Source organism: Cucumis melo, chromosome 5 (assembly GCF_025177605.1).
Source record: "Cucumis melo cultivar AY chromosome 5, USDA_Cmelo_AY_1.0, whole genome shotgun sequence".
Classification (NCBI taxonomy): domain Eukaryota; kingdom Viridiplantae; phylum Streptophyta; class Magnoliopsida; order Cucurbitales; family Cucurbitaceae; genus Cucumis; species Cucumis melo.
Genome location: NC_066861.1, coordinates 28,839,398 through 28,857,202, shown reverse-complemented (window position 1 = coordinate 28,857,202; position 17,805 = coordinate 28,839,398). Strand labels below are relative to the sequence as shown.

General features: G+C 34.7%; 3 protein-coding genes across 3 annotated transcripts; all 3 read left to right on the top strand.

Annotated features, from left to right (window-relative positions):
* The first annotated feature begins 1,784 nt into the window (after positions 1-1,784).
* On the top strand, positions 1,785-5,570 carry LOC103496946 (monogalactosyldiacylglycerol synthase 2, chloroplastic). The gene is made up of 8 exons (XM_008458998.3): positions 1,785-2,433; positions 2,957-3,129; positions 3,651-3,812; positions 3,907-4,048; positions 4,148-4,372; positions 4,485-4,547; positions 4,781-4,855; positions 5,126-5,570. The coding sequence occupies exons 1-8, from the start codon at positions 2,161-2,163 to the stop codon at positions 5,384-5,386; spliced, it is 1,374 nt and encodes a 457-aa protein (XP_008457220.1). The 5' UTR covers positions 1,785-2,160; the 3' UTR covers positions 5,387-5,570.
* Positions 5,571-6,648: 1,078 nt separating this feature from the next.
* On the top strand, positions 6,649-8,641 carry LOC103496939 (actin-related protein 2/3 complex subunit 3). The gene is made up of 5 exons (XM_008458991.3): positions 6,649-6,984; positions 7,221-7,280; positions 7,418-7,526; positions 7,605-7,874; positions 8,212-8,641. Exons 2-5 carry the CDS (start codon positions 7,278-7,280, stop codon positions 8,352-8,354), a joined length of 525 nt encoding a protein of 174 aa, XP_008457213.1. The 5' UTR covers positions 6,649-6,984; positions 7,221-7,277; the 3' UTR covers positions 8,355-8,641.
* Positions 8,642-11,024: 2,383 nt separating this feature from the next.
* Positions 11,025-15,592, top strand: LOC103496929 (ubiquitin C-terminal hydrolase 22-like). Its single transcript, XM_008458974.3, has 3 exons — positions 11,025-12,144; positions 12,270-12,394; positions 14,193-15,592. Exons 1-3 carry the CDS (start codon positions 11,234-11,236, stop codon positions 14,963-14,965), a joined length of 1,809 nt encoding a protein of 602 aa, XP_008457196.1. The 5' UTR covers positions 11,025-11,233; the 3' UTR covers positions 14,966-15,592.
* The last annotated feature ends 2,213 nt before the right edge of the window (positions 15,593-17,805 follow it).

The window sequence follows — 17,805 nt, the reverse complement described above, 5'->3', positions numbered from 1 at the left end:
TTTTTTACTGGGAGCGTAAATAGTATGATTTTTTTTTTCTTTCTATTTTTAAAATAATCCATCATATTTAAACCTTATTTATGGTAACTTTTAATTAGAAATTTGTTTTATAAATTTTGGTCGCTTCAACAAACAAGAAAAAAATAAATTTATTAGAAAAGTATATATTGTAGCATTTTTATCTCTTAGACATATAAATGTTATGGACCAACCCTTTGTTAAGACCGACTTAAAAGAAGGGTTCAGGTTAAAAAGACAGTTGATACTCAAATTAACATACAAAGAGCGAGAAATACCTATCTTAAAACACTCTAATCATTCTTGTTGTCTAAGTAACCTCAACTTATCCAATACTTACATCATCGTTGGAAACAAGCAAACAACAATTATAAATCAATATAAATTGTCTAAGTTCTAATACCATTATATAGACAAGTAATCAGTTGTTTCTTTAGCTATATTTAATACTTGAGTTTATTAACTTAAGCATTAGAGTAAGTATCAACGTTACATTGATGTGACATCTTGTATAGATCAACTCAATTAATTCTCGATCACAAAAAGATCATTGACTAGACAAAATTCACGAGGCAATAAATATAAAAAATTGTTGAGGAACCAAGCTTGGTGACTTGAGTTAAAAAAACATAAAACTAAATTATAAATTCGAGTTAAAATTTAGAAAATTGTTAAAAATGGCAAATTTGACAAAATATAGTAAAATTTCAGATTCTTTGAATAATAGACATCGATAGACACTAATCTTATATCAGTTATATTGATAAACAGTAATATAAGTTTATCAGTGCTATCAATGATAGAATTCAACATTTTGCGATAAATATTTTTAATTTATTTTACTAGATTTAAAATAAAAAATTATTAAAATTTTAGCACATAATTCTTTTTAAAAATTTATTTTAAATTACAAAATTTTTTAAAATATTTATAAATACAAATATTTGTGTTTCTTCATGAACGGATGTATAATTAATGGATGCATCACTTCATGAAAACCAATAACTATTTGTGTTTCTTCACGAATGGATTTATCATGAGTGGATGCATCGCTTCATGAGAAGTATTATAGAAAAATGACACAATTTTTCGAATGGCCACGAATAAGTCTATAAATAGGTCATTTTCTATTTGATTGAAGAAGAGAAAATTTTCATTATCATTTGTCTTCTTCCAAAAACTATTTTCTCTCCATTATCCACAATCTTCACGTTCGGTAGATCGAGGTGCTACTCTTAGAAGAAAGGTGATTTGTTCTATCCTGGGAGACAATTACTCTATAACTTAAGTAGAGTAAATTTGTTCATGAATTCGTTGGGCTAAGATCTATATACATATATGTTTTTCTGTTTTGTTGTATTGATAATTTTCATAACAAATCTATCTATGACAAACCACATAGACTAAAATAGATTACTATCAATATTTATCATGATACAAATAAACGTAAATAATAACTAATACAGTATCTATGATTCGATAAAAAATTTATAATAAGTTTTTCTCGTAGGTTATATAGACTATTTTTAATTTTTCACATTGAATTATAATTTTTCTTTTTCGTTGTGAAAACAAAATTTACAATTTAATTAAATAATAATAAAAGAAACGATTAACGATTGCTTCCATCAACTCCCAACCGAAGGTATATATAATAATGAAGAAAACAGTGGAAGATGAGAGAATATCCAAAACTCAAAGGGTATGATACCAAATACAAAGAAATTAAAGGGTCATTGGATTTGAATTATTGTTCAATTCATGACGCTGAAGAAGATTCGAATCTTCCTCAACGAACATTCTCATTCTCTCAAAGCAAGAAAATGCGAATCTGACGGCCATTAACGCACCACTGATCCACAACTCCCATGGATTCCCGTTTTTTACATATTTCAATGGCGCCACTCTTTGCCAACTCACACAACTTCAATTCCTCATCACAACCCACTGTCCACCGTTCCCTCTTTCTCTTTCTCTTTCTCTTTCATCCCACAATTTTCTGCGTTTAATTTCAGGGTGTTCCCCTCAATACCCTCTTCTCCATTCCTTCTCCTCCACCCTCCTCCGCCATTGACGGCGGTCGGAGCTAAGTGGGTCTCGGTTTGATTTTCTTGAAATTGTTTTTTTGTTGGTTTTTTTGTTATGTCTGTCGCTACGCCGAGGTCTATTACAGAGAAGGTGTTTCAGAGGGTGGGAGGGCATTATCAATGGAGTAGTACTCATAAAATTTTTGGGAATGATTGTAGAGAGGAGGATTATTATGATGATGATGATGGGACTTTGGAAATGGTGCAGATTGGAGCTGAGAGAACGAAGAATGTACTTATTTTGATGAGTGATACTGGCGGTGGCCATAGAGCCTCTGCCGAAGCCATTCGTGATGCGTTTCGTATTGAATTTGGAGATGAATATCAGGTGATCTCAACGATTTTCTTCTTCTGGGTTTTGAGTTTTATCTTATTTTATACCTGATCCATGTTCGTGTGTTCTTTCGGATTTTTCTCTTCTGGGTTTTGAGTTTCGTCTGACTTACACTTTCCTTCATGTTCGTTTGTTATCTTCAGCTTTGTTGATTATTTGGTGAAAAGGTTTCTGAACATGACAGTTTTGGCTTATAATTTACCTCTCTGTTTTTATTTTTTGGCCTATGTTTTACGTGGAAGTCTTGCAAACGTGCTATTTATGTTTGTGCTTAATAGATCTTACAATTTACTCTATCTGGATTTTTGGTTACTCTGTTTTTAGCCAAGTTTTGCTTATACGGTTGATGTTGATCAATCAAAAAGATACGCGTGTTCTGTTTTTTCTCTAATTTTTTTCTTTCTGCCAAATTTTGTTGTGTAAATCTCATTGTAAGAGAGTTATTACTTTTCATTTTGTACAAGAAATCTATGTGAGGAGATGAATATTTTGGCTCATTCTTCTTCTTCTGCTTCAGATATTTGTGAAGGATGTGTGGAAAGAGTACACGGGTTGGCCTTTGAATGACATGGAGAGATCTTATAAGTTCATGGTAAAGCATGTTCAGCTATGGAAGGTTGCATTTCATAGTACCTCTCCTCGGTGGATTCACTCGGTCTATCTTGCTGCAATCGCCGCCTACTATGCAAAGTACATATAACATTCCCTTATGCACTTTCTCGTTCGGTTAATCTTTCCAAAATATTCTCGAACTTGATACCCCTCATCCTTAACTTGTGAGTTGTTAGTACAGAAAGAGAAAGAAATAACATAGTGAAACGTTGAAGAGAAGACAAAACCATCCTTAAAAACCAAAAACCCGAACAATTGTAGAATCTTTCAAATATATTTTTCATTCACATCGTGGTGATTTTCTCTCTCATTTGATAATACTCATGTTATTAACATATTTGAAAGACTAAGTGAGCCATGGTTCAACTCATGATTGATTTTTAATCTTCATTTTCGAGTGATTCCTTATCTTGAACTCGTTTCTAATTATTTAGTGCATACTCAACAATAATTGAGGAACTGATTAAAAGTCTAGAAAACTATTATCAACTCTCTATTGAAAATTTGCTGGATATCTTGACTACGAAGAATTGATCTTATGAGGTTACTTGTTTGTTGGATGGGGTTTCTAACTTCCTTGCTGCTTTTCTTGTTTGAAGGGAAGTGGAAGCTGGTTTGATGGAATACAAGCCAGATATTATCATCAGTGTTCATCCACTGATGCAACATATTCCTTTATGGGTTCTCAAATGGCAAGGCCTTCAGAAGAAAGTGGTGTTTGTTACAGTCATAACAGACTTAAACACCTGCCATCCAACATGGTTAGTTTCCAAATTACTATTTGATTCCCCATTTCCAACTAATTATTTCTGATTTGTTAACTTCTTATCTAACATTTTAACACTAAAAATCCAGGTTTCATCCTGGTGTAAACAGATGCTATTGCCCATCAGAGGCAGTAGCCAAGAGAGCCTTGCTTGACGGCATAGAAGAGTCCCAAGTTCGTGTCTATGGCCTACCCATCAGACCATCCTTCGCTCGAGCAGTACTCCAGAAGGTAGATCTATACATTCTAATACAGCACAAACATTTAATTTTGTTTGATGGAGGCCTAATTACTTTCTTTGTCGCTCGGTTCAATTGTTTGCCGCCATAGGATCAACTTAGAGAAGAACTTGAGATGGATCTAGACTTACCAGCAGTTCTTCTCATGGGAGGAGGCGAAGGGATGGGTCCTGTAAAGAAAACAGCAAAAGCTCTTGCGGAGTCCCTTTTCGATAAGGAAAATGAGAAGCCTATTGGGCAACTTGTTATTATTTGTGGAAGAAACAAAGCATTGGCCTCTACTCTTGAAGCTTTTGAATGGAAGATCCCAGTTAAGGTCAGTTTAAAAGCTTTCTAGGGAAGTTTTTCTCCCTCAAAAACTTGATGATTGGTAAATTGTTCTTTGGCCTTGGGCATCCATTACATCTCCTTTTTTTCTTCCTTTGCAGGTTAGAGGTTTTGAAAAACAGATGGAGAAATGGATGGGTGCTTGCGACTGTATAATAACAAAAGTATGTCTGCTTCAATTCTTGATATGCTACTAAAAATCTATTGTTTACGATCAAATGTATGAACACTTGATCTAAAACCAACCCAAGTCGATCACATGTTTTGTCATTTTATTGCCTTAAATAAATTATTCAAGTTTTCTTATACAAATAGATATCATAATGTATAACAAAATGAATCATCTGATTGATAAATACTTATGGGGTAATGAATAATGTCGGTTTTTTGTTCGTAGGCTGGTCCTGGTACAATTGCCGAAGCTTTGATTCGAGGGCTTCCGATTATTCTAAACGATTACATTCCGGGACAAGTAAGTGATGAAACTCGACAATTGCACAAGCTTTAGGTTAGAGTTTCTATAACAAACACATTGCATGTCAAACCACCGTTCAACCCAAAAGATAAGTTGATGGTTTATGATAAATCTATGAACACTTTCAACAATCTTCCTCACTTGCGAGCTTAAATCTTACTTTAATATCATGTTAAATCACTATTTAACCCAAAAGTTTAAGCCGATAAGTTACGATAAATGTAGTTCTATCAACACTTTTAACATCGCAAAGCCTTTTCTTCTTAGGAAAAAGGGAATGTTCCATATGTGGTAGACAATGGAGCTGGAGTGTTCACTAGAAGTCCTAAAGAAACAGCCAAAATTGTCGCAGAATGGTTCAGCACAAAAACAGAACAATTCCACACAATGTCACAAAATGCTCTCAAACTAGCACAACCCGAAGCTGTCTTCGACATCGTTCGGGACATTCATGACCTCGCCTGCCAGCGCGGTCCAATGGCGAACATCCCATACATGCTGACCTCATCATTCACAACATTAATTTAAATGGTTTTGTCGACAATGATATGCTCGCCATTGCCAAAGCTTACTCTCCTAGAATTGCCATATGTACAGTTAGCTTCCTAATATATTCGACCAATTTGTTCAAGGGATGCTACCATGATTTCCATCTTGTAAAAAAAGTGAAAGAAAGGTTATGTAGGTAATGTGAAAGTTGTTCATGTTGTAATTCTCTCTCTCTCTCTCTGATTGTTCAATATCTTTTTTGTTGGACTCCTAATGAGAAATTTTGATGACCCAAGTCATGAGTTGCTTTTAAGTCAATATCTGCCCAAACCTCAATAGTCAATTCTCAATGAATGTGACCTCAGGAGAAAAATAAGTTACAAAAATCATGCTATTTACAACTATATCCTTCAATTTTTAATACCAAAATTTAAGCACTCAAACTTATTTAAGTATTAAATTTGGGTCAAATTAAACCTTTAAATTTACAATTTTTTTTTTGTCAAAAATAGCAAAATTGACAAAATATTTACAACAAATAGCAAAATTTCAAATTCTATCAATAATAAACATTGATAGACACTAATATGCTTCTATCAGTGACATTAATAAACAATGATAAAAGTCTATCAGTTTTTATCATCGGTAGAATTCAAAATTTTGCTATGGTTTTTAAATATTTTAATTTATTTTGTTATTTTTAAAAATGTCTTATCGTATAAATTATGATTTTTGTATAAGTTTGAGAATTTGTTTTAAACAACAAAAGAGTTTAAAATATTTATAAAAATTAACAAAATTTTACCAATGAAAGACGTTGATAGATGACAAAAGAGCTAAAAATATTTATAAACATTCACGAATATTTCTTTTCAAAAATTGAAAGTTCAAAATTTCTTACCCTACTTTATATACTAAAACAACGTAAAACTCGAACTAGAAAGAAAATTTGCAATTTCCTATATATCATACAAATTTTAAAATTAACATATTCTAATGGTAAAACGTAATATTTTGAAAATTTTAAAACTAAATTAAAAATGAAACATTTTTCAGTGACAAAATGAATCAGAATATCTACTAAATATAAACACCTATATTTTGTTATATTTATAAATAATTTTTAGAAAGTTTTGTTTTTGTTTTGTTTTGTTTTTTTGTTTTTTTTTTTGTTTTTTTTGTTTTTTTTTTTTTTGTTACTTTAGGAAAATGAACAATAATTGAAACTATATATTGAGAGGTAACAAAATCAATAATTGAGAGGTAAAAAAAGCACTTCCTTCCAAGCAAAGCAATTTTGTTGCAAATTGATAATTTGCAAATCAGTCCTTTTCCCACTTATACTTACTTCAAGAAGTGGCTCTATATTCTTAAATTTCCAAAGAGGCCCTAGATTTGTGTTATTTTTACAAAACATTCCCTCAAGTTTAACATTATTCCCTTTTGACCCCCACTCGCTGATTTCATAGTAAAATGGGAAGAAGAAGAAGAAGAAGAAGAAGAAGAAGACGGTGACGGAATTATTAGAAACGAAGAAGTCCATTTCTCCGATACCTGCCATTTGCTTCGGCCTTGCCCCTGAAATTTCCGGTAGCTATTCTGACTCCGATCCGCTCATCGGAACAGAAATCTTTCCGGTAAGTATCATCGGAATCATAGTTACTCAATTCTGCTTACTGCCAAGTGAGAGTCGATCGAGCTGCGGATTTCGAAGTTTATTGGGAAATTCGATCCTTAGGTTTTGAAAAAATCGCTGTTCGCTTGATTGGATTGATATATAAAGGATTCATTTATAAAGTATCATTTGGAGACTGGAATTATTGATTAGAGAGATCGATTCTCTTACTCTTGTTTTCTCCTACGATCTTTGCAGTTGAGAAGAATTCGGAGCTTGGGCAGAAGTGTAAGACGTTGGTTATTGAGAAAAATAATGGTGGGTTTTCAAGTTTTTGATGGGTTTAACGCTTTTCTCGATTTAGATATCGCGTTGGAAGGGTTAGAGGAAACTTGTTCGTATTTTTTTCTCTCTTCATGTGTTGAATTAGAATTAGTTTGGTGGTTTTGTTCTAGGTTCATCATTCTAGCTTTGTGGATGAGGAAGGAATAAGCAAGGCTTGTGGTTGTCCTTTACTTCCTTTGAAAAGTCACATAAAGGGTCCTGCTCCAGTTTCAGATCAAGGTTGATTATGTTGTTTGTAGAACATCTCATCTCTCTATATGTTTCATACTGAAATTTATGTTGTTTGGAAATTCACAGATAAGACTGATATTGTTGATGAAGCAATTACATTCTTTCGTGCCAATGTCTTCTTTAGAAATTTTGACATTAAGAGTCCTGCTGATAAGCTTCTCATCTATTTGACATTCTACATCAATGTGGCTTTGAAGAGGCTTGAAGGTTGCAGAACTTTGGCTGTAGGAACCAAGGCAATAATTAACTTGGGTTTGGAGAACGTTCCCGTGCCCGGAGAGTCAGGCTTTCCCTTTCCTGGACTCTTCCCTATTCCCCAATCTAATGAGGAAGCAGGTGAAGCTTGATCTTAGTCTTCTCTATATCTCAACTGCTACTATTTGTTAACTAGAAATACTTGCATATAAAGATGCTCCACTACCCAATGATCATCAACTTTCTCATTTGCATTTGGCTTAGTTAGCTGCATACAGATTAGGAACTTCGTTCCTTTTCAGATTTTCGCACAATTTATGTTGGTACAACATTCTTTTCCCAGATGAAGATTTTTTTTTTTTGCCAATTCAGTTGATGCAGATATATTGAGTTAATTTTGTGTGGCATAACCTCCTGTTTCTTGTCTTAATATTTGACAATTTTTCTAAGCTTCAAATATGTTGAATTGTATATGCAGAGCTATTCAGGAATTATTTGAAGCAGATAAGAGAAGAAACGAGTGGGAGACTTTTGAGTGTTGCCTATAGAGCCAATGGGACTCCAAATAAATGGTGGTTAGCATTTGCAAAGAGAAAATTCATGAACATCATCATTCCTTGATGAATTTGCTTCCAAGACTGTTGATGTGAAAGTTTTGAACATCATCATTCCTTGATCACATGGGCTGCTTGTGGTTTCTACTGGTATTTTAGGAGTTAGTTTGTATGAACAGAATCTGAATGTTATATCAGTTTATGCTAATGCATATCAAATTTCATCAGAAGCTAGGTCATATTCTTTTTCTTTTTAATAATCATCTTAAATGTAATATGCTGTCATTTCACAATTTTTGTACATCGAAAAATTACACAACCCATCTTAATCAGAAGAAATAGTTTATCTCCGTCTATTCATGTCTCTAATTAATTTAAATGCCCTGTTTTTGTTCTTTTCTGTAAATTAAGGTGATATGTACTCTTCAAATTGATTTCATCTAATCTCATACCACTTGGCTGTTGTATCACATGCACACGGTCCAACTATCTCTAGGTGGACGACTGCGTGTTTATTTACCTTCTTACCTTTAAAAAAATGTTTTGAAGAATTTTGAAAGTCATTCTAGATAGATTTAAAATCTACTTACTTTTCGGTTCCTATACTTTCTAACTTATTACAAATATTGTTCATCTCTATGTGCATACACACAAGAATGAGAATGAGATTGACTCTCTTGGTTCTTCCGAGTCTGACCTGTCTGCCACACCTATATTATTGATCTATGATTGATGTAATCAGACAAGTTTATTTTACAGTTAGCACATATTCACCATGTCCTTTCTCTTGTCATTTCTCAGACCCAAAATGTACTTGCTTTTTATTTTTTATACTTTCTAACTTGTTACAATTATTGTTCATCTCTATGTACATGCACAGGAATTAGAATGAGCTCGACTCTCTAAGTTCTTTTCAACCTGACCATTCTGACACTCTTATATTATGATCTGTGATTGATGTAATTAAACATATTCAGTTAGCACATATTTATCATGTTTTTCTCTTGACCTTTCTCAAATCCAAAATCTACTTACTTTTTTGTTTCTTATACTTTCTTAATTGTTATAATTACTGTTCATCCCTGCGTTCGTATACATAAGAATGAGAATGACATGGACTCTCTAAATGCTTCCCAACCCAATCCTTATATTATCGATGTGTGATATACTTTACCGGTAGCTCAAATTGAACACGCCCTTTCGCTTGTCCTTTGTTTTTCTTTTCTTTTTTCAGGGAGCTTTAATGTTGTAGCAGCTATTAGTTTAGGGAGGGAATGAAGGAAGAAAGGTATATTCAAAGTTAATTTTAAGGTTTGATTCTATTATGAGTATGTTTCTGTATTGTCTGATAAAGTCATTAAAACATTTGATTTATTGTCGTCCACAGAAGCAGACAGCAAGTACAAAATCATGAAACCATTGGCCAAGAATCGTGGTGTCGATGCCTCCAACCCCTCTATGATTGGTCTTTTCCTTTACATATTTATATTTACATATCTATAGGGTCCATTGTTTAATTTCATTCTTCTAGACAGAATACTTTAAAAGCATTCCAAACATAGTTCAATTGATATTTTAATGAGTCAAAACAACTATTGAGGTATGTGGTTTGAATATTCTTACTCCAATTATATAAAAAAGAATTCTACCGAAGGACGGTCATTTGAAATTTGAAAAAAAAAAAATTCATCATGCTTTTCAAATAGATGTTAGTAGATTAAATTTAAAACAAATTATGTCAGTGCTAAATATTTTTTTAATATAAACCATTATTAATTAATCTATATAACTATTATTTTGTAAAATCATATAATTTATAATATATCACATATCATATATTTTAATTGAAAAAAACATTTAAAGTTATAACATGAAACATAATATTTTTTTCAACGATATAATTACACACTTTAAAATTTCAAATTCTAAATGAAGAAGCACTAAAAACTCAATTAACATTCAAACCGAAAATTTGTTAAACTCAGTAAATCTGAATGTATAAACATTACCTGATGAGTTTATAAAGCGATGTCCAAGTAACCATTTTGCTTATCATACGTACAATTTATCAACTCAAGTTTAGTATAAGGTTTTCATTATTAGAGTTCTTCAATGCTTTGATACAATTAAATAGATGATGGGTGGTGGGAAAATTTTAACTAAAAGAAGTAATTTAAACCTACCACTTAGAAACAAATTGTGCTAAGATACAATAACTTTTCTGACATACAAATTATTTTCTAAGACCCAAAGACCAAATTTAATATTCGAAACTAAACATGTGGAATAACAAATGATGTAAACATTCAGATAGAACTTAACATTTGTTATGGAGTAATGACATAATTTAGAAAGTTGCTAAGATTTAATTCTTATATGATAACATTTTATGTCAACATGAGATTGACTAAATTAATATAGTATTTACACTATGATTTTAAAGTTTGATCATTTCATTCACATTTTGAAAAAAAAAGAAGAAGTCAAGTTTATTATAATTGTAAAAAATGGATCCACAAATGATAAATACCGAATCTTCAAACTTATATAACTAGTACAAATTATGTAAGTGATGGAGCAGAATTTATTGAATAATTATCCTTTTGAAAAGATCTTCTAAGGTACAATTTGGAGTAAAAAATTTGAATTTATACTTTGATGACATACGATAGTTAAGCTTAAGTTTATGTTGTCGGATAATCATTTTTTCAAATACATGGAGAAAGGAAAAAAACATAAAAACATGAAAACATAAAGAAGGGTTCATCCTCATTGCCCACAATGGTTTGTCACTTCCCATTTTCCAATCACAGCCGTTGATATCTCAAATCCATGAAGCTTATGTCTATGAAATCTAGGGCTTACACCATCATCATCTTCATCTTCTTCCCTTCTTCCTTCTTCTCCATCCTCCATTTCCCTCCATAACCTTTCACCTTCCTTCCCATGTCTTCCAATTTCCACCACCCAAATCTCCCTTTCACCTCTCAGATCTTCCCCCCTTCTTGTCCCCATCTCGCCGACTTCCGTTCCCGCAATGGCTCCAAGTCCTTCCGCCTCCTCCAAGACTGTCTCCGTGTCAAGCCTCCCGGTGGCCGCGCCGCCATCCGACGAGACCCCAACGAAGTCCCTCGTTGTGCTTCTTGCGGTGATTCCGCTCGTCCTAGGCTTTACGCATGTGTAACCTGCGCTGCAGTGTCCTGCCATGCTCCGCCTTCTCATTCTCACGCTGCGGCTCATGCTGAATCAATGCCAACTGGTCACGAGATCGCTGTGGATGTCGATCGAGCTGAGCTTTTCTGCTGTGCTTGTCGTGACCAGGTTTACGATAGGGATTTTGATGCTGCGGTGGTGTTGGCTCAAACGACAGCTTCTACTCTTGGTGGGAATGCGGTGTCGTCCAGTGGTGTGTCGCCTTCGCAGCCTTTGCTTCCGCCGGAGAATCTGAGGAAGCGGCGGAGGGTTGATTATCAGCCGTGGATGCCGGATCTGAGAGAGAGGGTTTTAGTGGGTGCTAACTCAAGTCCACTTGATTGTGTGAATTCGAATTTGGGTTCTGAATCTGAGTTGCCTTGGGGGTTGAGGGGATTGAATAATTTGGGGAATACTTGTTTTATGAACTCGGTTTTGCAAGCATTGCTGCATACTCCGCCGTTGAGGAATTTTTTCTTGAGTGATCGACATAATCGGTATTATTGTCAGAGAAATGTCAATGGGGGCAATATAAATTCGAATGTCAATGATGGGAATGGCAGTAAAAATTCGCGCATCTGTTTGGCTTGTGATCTGGATGCTATGTTTTCCGCCGTCTTCTCCGGTGATCGGACTCCTTACAGCCCAGCAAAATTTTTATTCAGGTTTTCAAGATCTTGATTTTCTCTCTCGTACAATGTTTGATTCTCCAATGTTCGATTAGTTCATTTATTATCGTTATAAAGATGGGTTTTTCTTCTCAACACATTCCATCTATGTCTGATCGTAGTTGGTGGCAACATGCTGCAAACCTCGCAAGTTATGAACAACAAGATGCACACGAATTTTTCATCTCTATTCTTGAAGGCATCCACGAAAAGGTGGACAAAGATCGGCGTAAACCTTACAGTCAAGGTAAATCCTTGCTTTTCAATATTCTGTTTGGTTTCAGATCCTTTTCAAATAATGTACATGTGGTATTTACTTTTTCATTTTTTTTCCTTCTCTCTCCTATTTTGTTCTTTCCTGTTTTCCTTTTTTGCACTGGTTGTTTGGAAGTCAAACGGCAGAATCAATCAGGTTTTAGTTTTGTTGCAATATTTGCTATTTTATTTGTAGGTAGTAGCATTCTTATGATAGCCTGTTCTTGTCAATACCAAACTATATGCGGAATCTTCTGAACATGGGCGGTTATATCATGGTCCACTATTGGTCTCATTTGTATGGATTTTGTGTATTTTGTAATGTCACATTTTCTATAGTGATTTAGTCTCTGTTGGTCTCATTTGTATGGATTCTTGTATTCTTTAATGTCACATTTCTTTTTGTGATTTAGGTATTTCTCGAACATATTAGTGCTCCTCATTGAGTTTAAAGTGCAATGTATATGTCTTTTCTATTACTATCTAGAAATTTGATTCTCTTTTCTATTACTAATCTAGAAATTTGATTCTCTGTTTCTGGGTTGTGAGCTCCATATTCTTGAGTGTAATGAAATCCAACTAATTTTGGTGCTGCAACACTTGTTTTGAAAACTAAATCTAACCAAAGAAATAATCTCCAGCAGTTGAACCTTCCTGGCTTGGCCAGTTCTGCCATTTGACCATCTTGCCTTAATTAGTCCAAATTAGAATTAGGTTTCAAGGCATTCTGGTAGATGAACGGAGGCTGGAAAAGTTGCTAATTCTATAGACTCTCCATGATGAGGCTGGCCAGTCACTCTGCATCAATAAATAGTTTGGTATATCTCCAATTGACTCTACTTGGATAAGATGTCTCATTTGAGTTGGGGGAAAATCCTTAGCTGCTTAAGTGGGTATTTAATTTTTCAGTTGAAAAGCCCAGACAACAGTCAATGGATAACCCCAAGACATATCATGTGAATGAAACTTGCTGCATTGCATATATGAAAGACCATCAGCTTAGACTGATTTTTAACAATCACCTTATTTTGTTTGTATTAGCGTGTGTTTTTTCCGAAGCCAAGATAATTCGTAGTAAGTAACCATAAAATTTAACTGCAGGATTTGAGTCTAGGAATCTTGCTATTGCTCTAGGAGTTGACAAGTGCTCAAAGATTTAGGGATAATTTCCAAACTCAACCTTGCTGGCTTGATGGCATTTTCTACTTCTCACTTGTAAGTCAATTTTTTCTCAACCAACTTGGTTATAAGTTACAAGTAGGATCATCCACCTCACATGTTTATCACGCAATGCCTTTGTTTGAGTCCAAGATGTTGAGCACATTGACTATTATGAACCCATTCATGAGCAAAGGTCAGACCAGGTTTGTTAAGGAGTTGGTGAAAAATCTTGCTAACCTTTTTTATTCATGGGGTGATAATTGTCACCTTCTACCAGTTCTCATCTTTCTTGATAATGCTAGTCACTGAATCCCGGAAAGTATCCATAAAAACTCTCCACTATTGCCAAAATTTCTAATTCTAGACAATTTTCTGATGCAAATAAGGAAAGATAAAATTAAGGCGCCAACATTTCATTCCTTGCTTAGGGATAATACAAAAGATGAATGTTTTATATGTCGTTAAGGTTACTTGATATGTATTTGTATGCCACTGTCTTTTAGATTTTGTTTTAGCTCAGCATAAATAACTATTAAGTTCTCATTTTGGTGTATGAGAATAATTCTGATTTTATAATATAACTTCATTTTAGTATTGAATAACTTATCCCCGTCTTTTCTCCAGTGCAGGCAATGGAGACTGTTGTATTGCTCATAGAGTATTTTCTGGCATATTGCGATCTGATGTCATGTGTATGGCTTGTGGTTTCACGTCAACAACCTATGATCCATGTGTAGACATCTCGTTGGATTTGGAACCAAATCTAGGGGGATCTGCAAAGATGGCAGCCGCAAGGTCAAATCTTCCTTGCAATGGGGAGGCAGATTGCATGAACTCAAGCCAAAACCAGAGGTTATCTTCCCTGGTGGGTTGTTTGGACCAATTCACTAGACCCGAAAAACTTGGGTCTGACCAGAAATTCTTCTGCCAACAGTGTCAGGTGCGGCAGGAATCTCTCAAACAAATGTCCATAAGAAAGCTTCCATTAGTTTCTTGTTTCCACATTAAAAGATTTGAGCATTCTTCGGTTCGGAAAATGTCACGGAAGGTGGATCGTTATTTGCAGTTTCCATTTTCTTTAGACATGGCACCCTATCTCTCATCTTCAATCTTGAGAAATCGGTTTGGAAATAGGATTTTTCCTTTTGATGGAGATGAACAAGATGGTTGTAACGAGACGTCGTCGGAGTTTGAGTTGTTTGCTGTTATTACTCACAAAGGAAAATTGGACGCCGGCCACTATGTGACCTACTTGCGGCTAAGTAATCAATGGTATAAGTGCGACGATGCTTGGATTACCCAAGTCAATGAAAACATTGTCAGGGCTGCACAAGGATATATGATGTTTTATGTGCAAAAGATGCTCTATTACAAGGCAAGTGAGAAGCAGAGTGCTTCATAACATTTTGGTTAGATGGAAGACTTCATCATGGGTCAAGATCGGTTGAAGCTCAATTGATTTCATCAATATGTTCGTTTTCCATGAAAGCCAGTAATTGATATTTTTTTCAGTGACTAGTTGAGCTCTGAGTGGATGCCTCATATTCTACTGTTAAGACACAGGCGTACCCGAAACTTTTTGAAGAGGACAATCGTGACAAATTTACTCTTGAAGGCAGACTCAGATCCCTATTTGAAGGGAACTTCTCTGGTACTTTTCCTGAACTCCTTTTCACTACTACTCAAGTATGGTGGCTTGTCCTGGAGTTTCAATACTAAGTTGTGGCTCAGCAGATTACTGATCTCTCTTCACATACCATGAAAAGAAAAGGTATGAAAAATCTAATATAGAGCTCTCTCTCTCTAGATAACTAAGTATTCCGGGTTCGTCACTGCCCGGGCTTCTGATTTTAAAGTTTATCCATCACTTTTTTTTGGTGGAGAACCACCTATTGGCTCAAACATGAAACTTCAACATATGGGCTGCTGCTCCTTTTGGATCTTGTGGAGTAACAGTATAATGACAGGCTGCTTTAGCCCTTTTTTATTACACGTGATTAATACTGAATTTAACTCTCTTTTGACTCTCTCTCTCCTGATTAATCTACTTCCTGACCTGGAACTTTATGCCATTTTTAGTCTGTTAACAAGGATGCAAAAATATTCTAAAAAGTTGTAGTTTAAAGTCAAAATTTGCTGTTGGCTGAAGAAAGAGTTTCTGAGCAGCAGCCTCTCTATAACCTTTTGTGTAACGTTCAAAATTCTTGTTGACCAATCTGAACTTTCAAATCACACTTCTGAGCTTTACTGAATTGAATATCAATCTCAACTTTGGTGTCAGCCAATCTGAGAGGTTGGCAGCTATGAACCCTACTAAAACCTGAGAAAAAAAAGTAGAGAATATTACAGCATTTGAAAATCAAAGTGGACGGATCAAGACGAAGTCAATCTCAACTCTTTTCACACGATCTGAGAATGACGCTGTGTTTCAACAAAGGAAGAAAAAATGTTTCTATGGTAAACCAGATAAAGAAAAGTGTTTGGTTTTTGTTTGCAAATTTATTTATCAAGGATGCAACCTCAACTTTGTTCTTAAAAACAGGTTTTTCAGACCATCGATGCTGACATAACTAAAGAGCAATCTAATTTTGAAGTTTTTGTTAAAATGATAATTGATGCCTTATCTAGATTGATCCAAGAATGTAAAGCAAAGAATAATGACGATCGTGGGTGATCATATTGGTCAACGTGCCTAATGGAATGAGGAACCTAATGCAGCCACGAAAAGGCTTGTCCAAATCGCTTCCTCAACGACCTACAAAATAAAACCAAATATGATTCAATTTAAAGCTTCAGTTCATGAAAGATTGCGAATCTCTCTCCATGTGTAACATACTAGAAGTAACCAGCAACAAAATTTCCAAGGAAGCTACTGGCAACAATGACTTCCACCACTTCGGCTGATTTAGGAAGTGCAAACCTGGGTTCAATGCCTATTGCTGCCAAATGCCATACTGAAAGGCACAAAAAGTAGCCATCGTAAGATTGCATTTGATGACTTGTACACGTTGGATTCTAAAATGGGCAAGATGGATGCCATTTGAATCATGTTGATTTATCGTTATAAATACGTGGTGCAAATACTGTATGCTTCACCATTTTCTCCATTTGGGTCATGTAGACAATGTGGAGAGGGTACAAATATTTGATATGTTGGTCGATCTTATGTCCACTGCTTTTACTAGAAAAAGTGTGAAGGTTGCTCAACTAACCACCATAAGCCAGAGAAAACAAACAATCCAACAATGCCAAGGAACAGTCTCAAATTTTGTCCATTTTCTCCTGCATGCTTCTTTAACAGCACCGCAAATTTGACAAAATCCAATACACTCTAAAAAAGCCTTCTTTGGTTGCTGGTGAAAAAAAAAAGATTAAAAAACTTCAAGTATTTTTAACTTAAGGATAGTTCTGATTTCTGTCCAGAAAAAGAATACAAAATAGTTAGTCAAGTCAAATTAAAAAGATGTTTGGAGTGATGGATTGATTATTATATTTTTTAGAGATTTTGAATAGTATGATTGTTAATTCTGAATTATAGTAGTTGAAAACACCGACTATTATAATTAGAGACAAAGAAGTTGAGACCCAAACGACACTACACGTAGGTGATTGGTGCTAACTAATTTGATCAACTAAATCAAATAAACTCGACAAAACACGACGAGAGGCAGAGAGACCTAGAGAGACCTAAATTTTGACTATTATCATTGCTTTCTTTTGTTGTGATCTAAATTTATTCATTACTTAGCTACTAAATTTGAGACATTAGGAACCGTTTGGGGGAAGGGTTGGGTTATGGGGGGTTAGGGTTATGATAAACCTAGTGTTAAGATAAACCTAAGATCATAATAAGATGTGTTTGGGGGAAGGGTTATGGAGGAAGTGTTATGATAAGATGTGTTTGGGGGAAGGGTTATGAAGGAAGTGTTATGATAATGTTGTGAAGAATGATTGAGGAAAAGTTGAAGAAGGGTTAAGAAGTGTTGAAGAATGGTTTGAGGAAGGGTTAAGGAGTTAAAACTAGAATTACATAACCCTTCCCCCAAACGGAGGTTGGATTACATAACCCTAACCCCCATAATCCAACCCTTCCCCCAAACGCACCCTTATATTATTCCAAAACATTTTCAAAAAGTAAAGGACCGAGAGGAAAAGGTTCCATGAATTTAAGAAACAAACGACTTAAGGTGATGATGACTTATATTGAACCAACCACTCTCCTTCTACCACGTGTCCGTACCT

Bases quoted from the DNA above. Each gene is read 5' to 3' on its own strand.
- LOC103496929 (XM_008458974.3), top strand. From the start codon at position 11,234: ATGTCTTCCAATTTCCACCACCCAAATCTCCCTTTCACCTCTCAGATC. The intron at 12,145-12,269 runs GTTTTCAAGATC...GTCTGATCGTAG, and splicing joins CCAGCAAAATTTTTATTCAG to TTGGTGGCAACATGCTGCAA. The intron at 12,395-14,192 runs GTAAATCCTTGC...TCTCCAGTGCAG, and splicing joins GCGTAAACCTTACAGTCAAG to GCAATGGAGACTGTTGTATT.
- LOC103496946 (XM_008458998.3), top strand. From the start codon at position 2,161: ATGTCTGTCGCTACGCCGAGGTCTATTACAGAGAAGGTGTTTCAGAGG. The intron at 3,130-3,650 runs GTACATATAACA...TCTTGTTTGAAG, and splicing joins ATCGCCGCCTACTATGCAAA to GGAAGTGGAAGCTGGTTTGA. The intron at 4,373-4,484 runs GTCAGTTTAAAA...CTTCCTTTGCAG, and splicing joins AATGGAAGATCCCAGTTAAG to GTTAGAGGTTTTGAAAAACA.
- LOC103496939 (XM_008458991.3), top strand. The intron at 7,527-7,604 runs GTTGATTATGTT...GGAAATTCACAG, and splicing joins TGCTCCAGTTTCAGATCAAG to ATAAGACTGATATTGTTGAT. The intron at 7,875-8,211 runs GTGAAGCTTGAT...TTGTATATGCAG, and splicing joins CCAATCTAATGAGGAAGCAG to AGCTATTCAGGAATTATTTG.